This window comes from Haliotis rufescens, unplaced genomic scaffold (assembly GCF_023055435.1).
Source record: "Haliotis rufescens isolate VD_foot unplaced genomic scaffold, xgHalRufe1.0.p SCAF_10, whole genome shotgun sequence".
Taxonomy (NCBI): domain Eukaryota; kingdom Metazoa; phylum Mollusca; class Gastropoda; order Lepetellida; family Haliotidae; genus Haliotis; species Haliotis rufescens.
This window is the reverse complement of record NW_025963780.1, coordinates 24619069-24631687: the sequence shown is the minus strand read 5'-3', so window position 1 is coordinate 24631687 and position 12619 is coordinate 24619069. Positions and strand designations below refer to the sequence as shown.

The window sequence follows — 12619 nt, the reverse complement described above, 5'->3', positions numbered from 1 at the left end:
CGACCAAATGGTCAGGGTGGTCGGGTTCGGTGACTTGGTTGAAAGCATGTCATCATACCCCGACGGCGTGGATCGTTGATTACGGTGTGAATCACTGGAATGTCTGGTCCAGATTTGATTATTTAGAGGCGGTTGTCATATGGTGGGAATATTGCTGAGTGCGGCGTTAAACAACAAACATACAAATAAACAAACAAACATCATTACAGACGAACCACCCACTTGTATTACTTATTTGTAGTATTTATCAAAGAATTACTTTGTTTTCTATATGAACACTTGATTTGCCTTTGCATGTGTTTGTGACGGGTGCCACCTGTAGGGCAGGATAGGCTCACCTTTTCGCGAACACCTGGTATCATCCCTATTTGATAGTGATTCATAAACACATGCACATGATGTAGTCGGAATCGCACAACCACCTTTGCTTTATTTCTATTGAATATGGAAAGGGTCGTGCCGCTTTATATAATTAATTATTTCAATTGATTTCATGTTCCTCTAAAACTGCAAGGCAGTCTGGTGATTCCTATCTCAAACCGAGACATAATGTCTCCCCTAAACACCTTCGCACTGTAGGAATAACGCTAAAGAAGACCAATGAATTAAACATAAACATTTTTATTGAAAAAGAAAACGTCCAACAGAATGACATGTACAGTTAAAGATTACCTAAAAAATGACCTGTACCTTGTGTGATTTCGCTTATTTTCTGTATTATTTGACGAACAAATTCTTTAAACACAACGGTGCTTTATTCTGAATCTTCCCGAGGTCGAGATCCGGCTGAACAATTGGTAATTTGACTATCTTCCTGAAGTTGCCCCCTCCATCGTAAAGCACGGATTTAACATACACTGCAGCACGTGGTAGCGTCGTTCACGTCGTTCACGTCGCGAGTACGACATGAACAACTACGATCCATATTGAAATCACATCCGTTGTTGTTCTGACGTGACATTGTAGTTATCATTAAGTTCTGTTTCTGAATGTTGAGTTGCACAGGCTCTGTGTGAGCCAAGGGAGTCTGGGCATACTGTGTGATGACATTATGCTTCTGTCTTTGTGCAGGGAAATACCACAGATGAGAGAGAGATAGACAACAGAATGAGGTGGGTTTTTTTGTAAACTACAGCGTGTAAGGAGTCCTCGCATGCGCATATCACAGAACTGTTTATTCTTCAGGGGCAACTCTCTTCTCGCCATTGAAGGTGCTCTTCCAGTCTTGCAGCCCGTTCGTGAAGAACCGTTGGTAGTTTCCAAATTTGTCTGGGAAACCTGACAACTGCCTTTTCCCCCGTCCGCCATCAAACAAGCTGCCCCAGTCCAGGAACTTGCCGCCATCTTGCAGGTAACGACCAAACGACATGTCGTTGGATCCAAGTTGACGCTTGACCATCCACTCGTACCATTTCTGGTACCGCTGGTCATTGTTTTGACCATCCCCAAAAGACTGGGCACCCTTCCCGATCCCCATTCCGCTGACACAGACACACAGGGTTGCTACGGCAACGACAGTGAACGCCATCCAGGAATTCTGCATCGTCAGGGTCTGTTAAAAGAGAATAGAAATGTTCTGAGTTCTTATGCATGAAACAAGTTTAAAATGGGCATGCTGGAGAATATGTCACGTGTTGGAATGTGAAAGGGAGGTTCCTGCAGTTATCGTCATGTGTTGCAGTCAATCAGTACATGATGAAAAGGCAAAAAACTGAATTAAATTAAAATTTCATAACAAATTATATTTTATATATTTGCGCTTCAACTATATGACGGCGGTCTGTAAAGATCGAGTCTGGACCAGACAATCCAGTGACTGACATCATGAGCATCGATCTACCCAGTTGGGATACGATGACATGCACCAACCAGGTCAGCGATCCTGACCACCGGATCCCGTTAACCGCCTCTTTCGACAAGCAGAAGTCAATTCTAACCCGCATCTTCACGGGTCCTCACGAGTCCTCACGAGTCCTCACGAGTCCTCACGAGTCGATAACACTTAGTTTTTTCACATCATCTTGTATTTATATATAAATAACGGTTACTCAATCAACTTGCTACACAGCTATATGAGGACGTCTCATTACAGGTAAATGTCCTTTCATCCGACAAATCAGTGAGTGAGAGAGTATGGTTTAACGCCGCTTTTAGCAAAATTCCAGCAATATCACGGCGGGGGACACCAGAAATGGGCTTCACACATTGTACCCATGTCGGGAATCGAACCTGGGTCTTCGGCGTGACGAGCGAAGGCTTTAACCACTAGGCTACCCGACCGCGTCAAAGCGTCGAGGAGGAGATCGCTAAAGTGAAAGACATAATGTGTTTTTTTAATCATGCAACCTCGAAAAGCTCAACACAGTGCAATCCGAACAACTGTTACAGTAATGAGATACACATTTGAAACGGAGGCGATATTCCGTAAGCTCTTGGGTAACACTGCCATACAATCTAGGTCTCACATTCCAAATTTAATCGAGAATTTTGCAAAATGTGTTTCAAAGCGTAGTCTGGAAAAGAAGTAGCCATTTTGAAACTCGTGCCGTAATCCCCGAGAATGCTGCTTTCAGATTGGCTGATGGCCACTTCCTGTTAAACATTTCATTGGTCGGATTGTTTGATGGGCATTTTTTAGAAGTTGACGACGAATGATAAAGTAGACACAATTTGTGGACAACAACTTCTTTATTTCACTGTAATTGCCATTTACAGTAAAATAACGAAGTTGTTATCTATAAATTATGTCTACTTCATTTCATTGGTTTGCGAAACGTGGTTCTGACGTGACCTGTAGTGGGATGTCCTCAGACCTTTGTGTTGAGGTAGCGAGCGCTAAGGTCTGACTTTAATGAGATTGGGCCTGGACATTGTATGTATTTGATGATGAAATAATATTTTTATCTCAAAATATAAAATCGATGATTTAAATCTGCCTCGTTAACAATATGGTTTTAAGGCTAGGATCAGTAAGAAAATAAACAAAAAATGCAAATATGAACATTGTGCTTTTTTGCTCCAGTGCTACGTCTATCTGCTCTTATTGCCTGGAAAGGCTGACACACATTGATTTTTTAAGGTCTCTCGATGACACAAACGTGTTACTTGACAAAGAATATATGACCCTATAACAGATCTACGAGTGGACCGTTCTGTGAGAAATCCGTATCAGAACTAGGAGTTACGATCACCTAAGCACTAAGATAGCTATGTACAACGGCACCCAGGGCCCCGTTCCACAAAGCGATCTTAGCGCTACGATTGTTGTAAGTCAGTGTTACAGAATGGGAGTTACGATCAACTTAGCGCTAAGATCACTTTGTAGAACGGGGCCCAGGTCCCCAGCAACCTAAGATGGTCGAGGAGGCGACGTTACAGATGGCGAGGCTCAGTATCTTGTATTGGCTGGTTGCGTGTTATCGGCGTAGCGCGTTCCTCTGAATATCAATCATCGGTTTGTCTGGTTCAGACTCGATTATTAACATACCGTCGTCATCTAGGTGGAATATTGCCGAGTGAGCGTTCAGCAACCAACAGACACTCGAGATCATATCGTTTCGTACACATATCTATGGACATCAATGTGATAAATCAGTTTTACCAAAATAATAAGGCGGATTATTTTGCATCCTTACCATTATGAGTTCAAAGTATCAAAAATATCATCTCATGTTGTCGTTGTGGCGTTCAGAGCTTTAGCATGCATGAGCATGTCGAGAGCTTAGTTTGGAAATATTATTACGTGATATCTGCTTTCTTGATTACTTATACTTGGGCTATGGAACACTTCCATATTGGACTGGTGATATAATTAAATCGGCTTTCTTTTACTAATTGAATTATGTCTGTCCCATCAAGCGATGTTGCTCGCAGGGCAGATCCTGCAAGGATATCTGCGCAGCGTAATTGGATGATATCAGCCCCACGTGCTGCACGGATGTATGACGCGCGCGCCTGCTTAAGTTGATTAGGCGTGGATATAAATGTTATAACTATCTTCTGTAGGTTATAGATCCAGTGCCCTTGTTGTGTAATAATCAACAGATTCACGCGTAACGTCTTAACACGTGTCAACTAGCAGGTCACACCACAATAATTATTCGTTCTTTGGAAAACATATCTTTTCCAAAACCAGAAGAAAAAACACTTCATTTTATGGGATTTATTTTGAACAGATTATTGTATCCAGGTCATGATGATGATGATTGTCACGATGCCCCGAAGTACATTTGATTAATATTGTAAGCTCCGTCACGAGATGTTAACAGACAGATGGGGTAACTGTACTACAATCGGAACATGTGATGTGGAAACTTGGCTAGCGCGATCATTCTCAATATCATCAGAATTTACCATTGTTACCATTGACTATATACAGTTAAACGCATTGACAATACAGAATAGTTGGGTTTCATTCTTCAACTTGAAAAGGGGGCACGGGTGGCCCAGTCGTCTAAGGCGCCGCGATTCGCGGTGCAGAGTTGCGTCCCTTGGGCACGCCAGATACCTGTGATTGTGGGTTCGAATCCCGGTTCGCCCCGATTATGTTTCTGGGTTTGTCAGTTTGTCAGCACCATATCCGTGCCCGTGGGTTTCACTGAAGAGGTAAACATCTGAGACCTGCATCACTTCGGGCTTTCCTCCCACATTAAGCTGACAAGCCGTGATATAACTGGAATACTGTTAAAAGCGGCGTTAAACCCAACCCACTCACTCACTCAACTTGAACATCTTCCACACTCAAACAATGCATAGAATTCATCTTCATCTTCACGAGACGCGCAATGGACACTAGTAGCAGTGATAGGATTAACATGCTAGTTTGTTTTACGGAGAATATTAATATTAAAGATATGATTTGATTTCTTAATTTTTTAAAACACAGTAATAAGGGATTTATTTGACAGGTGAATGATACATACTCCAACCCTAATGATTTTGCAACATTTTTAAAATAACATGTCTATCTTGTGAAGCCCAGTTATATTCACCAGTTTCATCTACTTGTTATACCATGTTATAACATTGATAATGATATCTCCAGGCTCCCTACGCATTAGTTTAAGTCAATATTTCAATGCTCTAACTTGACTTAAAAATTCTACGAATAGCGATGTTATATGCAATGTACACATATTAACCTTCTTTGTAATATAGTTACCTACACCCAAAAACTTCTTAAATAGGGCATATGTTCATTTTCAGTGACGTCCTAATACGTAATTCCCAAATTTCAGAAAAAAATATCTTCCCGAGGCACGTGCGCACGGGTGGCCCAGTCGTCTAAGGTGCCGTGATTCGCTGTGCAAATTTGCTCTTTGGGCACGCCAGAAACCTATGATTGTGAGTTCGAATCCCGGTTCGCCCAGATTATGTTTCTAGGTTGTCAGCACCATACCCGTGCTCGTGGGTTTCACCGAAGTGGTAAACGTCTGATACCTGAATCACTTGGGGCTTTCCTCCCACATTATGCTGACACGCCGTGATATAACTGGAATACTGTTAAAAGCGGTGTTAAACCCAAGTCAGTCACACTCGGGAGGATGGAAAAATTAAACAGTTACAATTTTACAATAAAACAGTCTGCTGAAAACGAAATGTACATATTTCTTCTGAATGTTAATAGATGAACATTATTGCATTAGATGCTTGTGCTCCAAGTGTATTACATGCCAATTAGTTACAATAAGTTACATATTTTAATGTGGTTTAAAACAATACCCAGTTTTTTTATGTAATGCAATCGTCACTATAAAAGCAATAATGTTGGACTAAAATATATAAAATAAACAGTGCGAGAAGCGAAGGATTCCAATACATACACATCTAATTGTTTTTGCAAACCACGAACAGTATGAACAAAGAAGAACAAAAAGAGTGTCATCAGCAAACAACAAGAAGAAGAACAACAACAACAAACAACGACGACAACAACAAATTAAAACCAACCTAAAAACAGGAGATGAACTCCACATAAATTCGTCCGTCATAACCTCACTATGGGAAAAAAACAAGCAATAATAAATGTATTATCGTTCAACAGGAAATCGTTCAAAAATGAATTTAAATTGTGAATCCTTTTTCACTTTTTAGGTTTTTGTGCTAACTTTATCAGTCTCTGTGTCCTTGTCTTCAAGACCCCCGCGTCAGTATCGATTCGACGGAACAACCATCACGAATGCACTATCAACAGGATCGTTATGTCTCAGACCAATCAGTGCTAAATTTCTTCAAGAAACTGAAATATTCATAAAAGTCGTTACCAACTGTATCAGTCTGGAGACTGGGAAATGTCACAAACGATGCGTTTATTAATAAAGTTTTTACTGTTCGAGAAACAATATGTCAGTGAAACAATATGTCAAACAATACCGGCAGAGCAGGACAGGCTCACCCTGTTCGTTAAAAAACACCTAGTGACATCACTGATTTTCAGTGACACATTCATATAATTTTCATCACTATTTGGCCTTTTACACAAATGGAATCTGTTCTTGGAGATAATGGAGACTAATTAATTTCTGGCTGGCTTTGACAAAAAACAAACTAACAAACGTCATGGCTCCACACCATGTTCGATTTTTATCATCATGAAAATATAGACCGTCAAGGCCAGAGGGTAACCAGTCTCGATAACCCGACGAAACAGATTCCTTTGGGCGTAAAAGGAAATTGTGAGAGCAGCCACAACAGTGGTGCATACTAATGGATAATGTTGTGGATAAAGAGGGATTTGGATAAAAATAAACAATATGTCGATCAAATTTGAATGTTTGAGGAAAAGGGGACCTGCTTGAACAAGGAAGTAATTATAATGGCGGAAAAATATATATCTGACTTTATTGCGATTGTATAGGGTATAGGTCAGAGGAAGCGGTCAGATCAGACTTGATCAGTTGAACAAAGGCTGGACAACAGACTCTTCACCTGGACAAACCCTTTTTATTAGTAAATTTTGACTTCCGTCTGTCAGTGTGGGAGTCGTTGTAGACACATAGAACACCTTCCTAATTGCTTTTCTTAATGCCAGTCGTCTTAATGTGCAGATCGAGGCATGTTTGGCTGTTGGAGAAACCTGAAACAGCGAATACTGAGTGTTTGTGTGTGCCTGACGAGTCTGGTCAAGGCACACGGTGGTTCATCAACGCCCCCTGCAATCTGGACCCGATGACTCAGCTCACATATGGGGACCACACGATCCTTAGTTTAATTCGTTCTTTCGTCAAAGATGTTAGGAATGCTGTACCTGATGAAAGTAAGACGTTGTAAGACGAGTGCAGAAAGACTGCCTTCCATGGAAAAATACGTGAGTGAGTTGAGTTTGGTTTAACGACGCTTTTCAGCATCGAACTGACGACTCCGAGGCCAAGCGCTTCTCTCTTTTAGCGGACTGCCAGGATCCGCTGATTGGCGGTTCGAATCCAAGATTGACTTTCATCATAGTGTTGAATGCAGTTGCTCGTCACGCCAAACACCAGTGTTCGATTCCGAACAGGGTATAATTTGCAACGCCTGCATTGAGATATTTCTAAAATTCACTCACTCACTCACTCACTCACTCACTCGATCACTCACTCACTCGATCACTCACTCACTCGATCACTCACTCACTCACTCGATCACTCACTCACTCACTCACTCACTCGAACACTCACTCACTCACCCACTCACTCGATCACTCACTCACTCACTCACTCGATCACTCACTCAATCACTCACTCACTCGATCACTCACTCACTCACTCGATCACTCTCACTCGAACACTCACTCACTCACTCACTCGATCACTCACTCACTCACTCGATCACTCACTCACTCGATCACTCTCTCACTCGATCACTCACTCACTCACTCACTCACTCACTCGATCACTCGATCACTCACTCATTCACTCACTTACTCACTCACTCGATCACTCACTCACTCACCCACTTACTTACTCACTCACTCGATCACTCACTCACTCACTCACTGTGAGAGTACCACGATTACCCTGTACCATAAGTGCTACTTAGCCTCATTAACCAAGTACGACCTTGTCCGGTAACCATTGCGATGGCAAATGTCTAAATTTATATCCTTCCCATCTTTAACCATCACTTAGCAGTATGTTCGATTATCTGCAATTAAGAAACTTGATAATTTGAGGCGATAATTAACCGTGATTGCCGTGTACAGTAATTGGCTTCCTGCTGTTTCAACAACGTGTCAGCAATAAAGTAGCAGTTTGCAATGTTTGATTTATCTACTAGTATTGCCTGCCTAATGACACACGAGCTACAGACAGTTACTGGTGGTGATAAAGTGACATTAGCTGCAGAAAGCACCATGCATGTTATGTCATCTTTAAATGGCATTAGGGGGCACGGGTGGCCCAGTCGTCTAAGGCGCAACGATTCGCTGTGCAGAGCTGCGTCCCTTGGGCTCGCCAGAAACCTTTGATTGTGGGTTCGAATCCCGGTTCGCCCAGATTATGTTTCTAGGTTTGTCAGCACCATATCCGTGCTCGTGGATTTCACCGAAGTGGGAAACGTCTAAGACCTGCCTCACTTCGGGCTTTCCTCCCACATTAAGCTGACACGCCGTGATATAACTGGAATAATGTTAAAAGCGGCGTTAAACCCAACTCACTCACTCACTAAATGGCATTAAGTGTCTGTCAAGAGCAATCCTCTCACAGGCAGTATGTGTTTACGACCTCATTGTCAGTGAATGTGTGAGTGAGTTGGGTTTTAACGCGACATTAGTTAGTTGGTTGGTTTGTTGTTTAACGCCGCACTCCGCAATATTCCAGCTATGTGACGGTGGTCTGTAAATAATCGAGTCTAGACCAGACAATCCAGTGATTAATATCATGAGCATGGATCCACGCAATTGGGACCGATGACATGTATAAACCAAGTCAGCGAGCCTGACCACCCGATCCCGTTAGTCGCCCTTTACGACATGCATAGTCGCCTTTTACGGCAAGTATGGGTTGCTGAAGACCTATTCTACCGCGACATTAGTAGCATTGTTATTAAGACAATCACCACCCCGGTGGAATACAAACAAGTACAGTTATTTATGCTTGTCGTAAGAGGCGACTAACGGGATCGGGTGGTCAGATTTGCTGATTCGGTTCTCATCGAATGCCAATTGCGTAGATCGATGCTCATGATATCAATCACTGGATTGTCTGGTCCAGACTCGATTATTAACAGACCCCTGGCATATAGTTGAAATACGGCTGAGTGCGGCGTTAAAAACACACAAACAAGCAGCATACATTCACATGTACGGTATTATATTACATGTATAAATACCAGGACGATATAATAATATACACTGCCGTGCACAATATAGTATACGCCGATCTTTCTTTGATGGTTGCTAAACATGAAACAGACAAGATATTGTTATTCGATGGTGATGTATTTCATACGGACGTGACAGGCGATATTACATGCAGCATACCAATGAGTATCTCACAATATGTGACTGTTTTCAGGCAAGAAAGGGACCGATCATTTGATATTTTGTTTGGGGGGAGGGGGAGGCCTGGGATTTTTGAAGGAAATTTTACAGCTGCAACTGCAAAGCCAGATATTTTTTTAATTGAGACTAAGAGCCTAAATATATTTATATTTTTTTAAAGAACACATTATAATAATGTCATTTTTGTTTGAGACAAATCTTTTTTCAACAGTCTGAAGTATAATTATTTTATAAATATCAATATGGTCTGTCCCTGACGTTTTTATTTTTTTAATGATTTTTTAAAGTTCAATTGTCAAGCGTAAACTTTCTTTTGGCCGGCAGTTTAGTAGACAGTATGGATTCCAGTTTACCAGTGATGCCAGAGCTCAGTGTTATGAATCAAAAGAAGCACATTGATTTAAATATTCCTCTTGTGATCCCTGCGTTTACTTTACTGCCAGGGCTTTTTGTCCAGGACATGAAAGTAACTCCCTGTAGACAATACACGCTATAGTAGCCTATACGCATGTTAAAGGAACCAGATAAAGTGATCCATGATGGAGCTATTGGTTTCATGGTAACCCACTCTGTTTAAGATACGTGTCTCTGTGGAAACATATCGGGTCACGACAATGGGATAAATGCGTTATTTTCTCACAAAACATTACTCTGTACTGGATCACAGGTAAGAAAAAAACAGGCTGGTGGATGCCGGTGGCAATCTGACTAAGAGTTATTGTCAGGCACTTACCCCGTAGAGATCATCCGAGATCGTTCACTAGAATTAGCAGGTAGTGTAATGGGTGTTTAAGCTGTCAGCGCGCTGAGATTGTGACAGAGATGAGTGAGGATATCATGGGCGGCAGTGACGGTGCGACGTTGTTGTAGTGCCATGAATCTGCTTTGATCTCACTTATGAGACAGTGATATAGGCCGTCGTGATATAGTTAGAATATTCCAGATTGTGACGGAAATGAACACTAAACAATCACTCAGAGTCAATATGCTGGCGTTAATATCGTATAGAAAGTAAATACACAAACACTTTATGAATATTGTATTCAAGGTGAGGTGAGGTGAAATGAGGTTTAACGTCGCGTCCAAGATTATTGCAATTATATAGCGACGTGCATGTACGTGTGTGTGTTTGTGTGGCTGCTTGTACTAGTCCGACTGATGCCGATTTATAGTGCTAGCTCACTGAGATACCATGCCGCAGTTTAACATGAATACCCCACTCAGACACAGTATACTGACACCGAGCCGACCAGTCCTTGTTTTAGCCCCTTAATGCCGAGCGCCAGACAGGGTAACAACAAGTGCCATCTTTTAACGTCTTTTGGTATGACGCGGCGTGTCAAAGTCAGTTTGTGAAGGTCATGAAACTGAAGTGTTCGCACACTGTAGTGCCAGTGAACATGTCAAATGAATTACCAACACGATACCTGAACGACATCAATTGTAACACAACATGACTCGGAAGCGATGGTAGTTACTGCTTCCGGAGTCGCGGTAGTCCTGTCAGGTCCGCTTTAATCCATGAACACCGTGATTTGCGGTCAACAGGACCTTTTCTCGAACGCCTTCATGTGGATGTCGGGACAGAACAGGTCCTCAGGAACACAAGCGTGTCGCACGAATGATACCCAAGATCATGGTGTGAGTTGACGCAGCGAAGGTCATTATGAGGGAGAATCTGGGATCCGAACGCGCGAGGATTTGACAGCTAAAGGTCGCAACTCCAGAATCCAGTATAGACGCCATCGAAAATTCGTCTCTCCAGAACTTAACTAAAACAACAGTATTCCAGTTATATCACGGCGTGTCAGCTTAATGTGGGAGGAAAGCCCGACGTGATGCAGGTCTCAGACGTTTACCACTTTGGTGAAACCCTCTAGCACGGGTATGGTACTGAAAAACTAGACACATTATCGGGACTGAAGTGGGATTCGACCCTAGATAATAGGTTTCTGGCTTGCTATGTTATTGTTAGGCAGCAGCAGCTGTTCATATATGTATCAGGCTACAACATTCAAAGGTTTTATTGTAGACCTGTGTAGGACATTTAAAAAAAATTCCAGGCATTGTTGACAACATGATGTCTGATACAATTTCTCTATTTTGACTTGTACCATATGTTCACGTGTTTTCTTAGGTGAACCGTTGACTTACCTTTGCATGTGTTTGTGACGGGTGCCACCGATGGGGAAGGACACTCTGAACATTTGTGAACACTATCTGATAATGATTCGTAAACACATACTTATGATAAAGTCGGAATTGTACAATGGAATCTGCTTTTATTAGTGATTTCTTATGATTATGGATTGGGTTTTGCTGCTTCTTATTAAGCATAGGGAAGTCTTAACGTTGAGATCGTATTGTGTTCCACGACCCTGAAATCTCCCATAACGAACATAAAGTTCCAATTATCAACGTAAGTGTACATAACAGAAGATGTTAGGCTACAGTCGAGAGTGATGGCTCTCAGATATAGTGGAACTGAACCTGTTCCTTTGTAGCAAGCTGTAGCTCCTGTGATGCAGGTAATTCCTTCTGTAACGGGGACTCTTGCTATTTGTGCACAATTCCACACACATCAATATAATAGTTTATGTGTAATACTGCTTCTTGTGCACGTTTCCACACACATCAATATAGTAGCTTATGTGAAATACTGCTATTCATACACATTTCCACAAACATCAATATAATAGTTTATGTATAATACTGCTTCTTGTGCACGTTTCCACACACATCAAAATAGTAGCTTATGTGAAATACTGCTATTTATACACATTTCCACAAACATCAATATAATAGTTTATGTGTAATACTGCTACTTGTGCACGTTTCCACACACATCAAAAGAGTAGTTTAAATGGAATACTGCTAGTAGTGAACGTTTTGACACACATCAATAGGGTAGTGAATGTATAATACTGCTACTTGTGCACGTTTCCACACACATCAATATGGTGGTTTATATGTAATACTGGCAATCGCTCAGGTTTAAAACACATAAATAGGGTAGTAGTTTATATGTCATACTGCTACTTGTGGAGGTTTCTACACACATCAATAGAGAAGTTTATATGTAATATTGCTTTTTGCGCACGTGTCCACACACATCAAAAGGGTAGTTTATGTGTAATACTG

General features: G+C 41.6%; 1 protein-coding gene across 1 annotated transcript in view; it reads right to left on the bottom strand.

Annotated features, from left to right (window-relative positions):
* Nucleotides 1-605: 605 nt before the first annotated feature.
* The window catches only part of LOC124129543, a 35492-nt gene continuing 23478 nt past the window's right edge, over nt 606-12619 (bottom strand). The window contains exon 2 of the mRNA XM_048388569.1: nt 606-1552. Coding sequence (XP_048244526.1) covers nt 1175-1543 — 369 coding nt within the window. The 5' untranslated portion in view covers nt 1544-1552 and the 3' untranslated portion in view covers nt 606-1174. The remainder of the gene's footprint in view (nt 1553-12619) is intronic.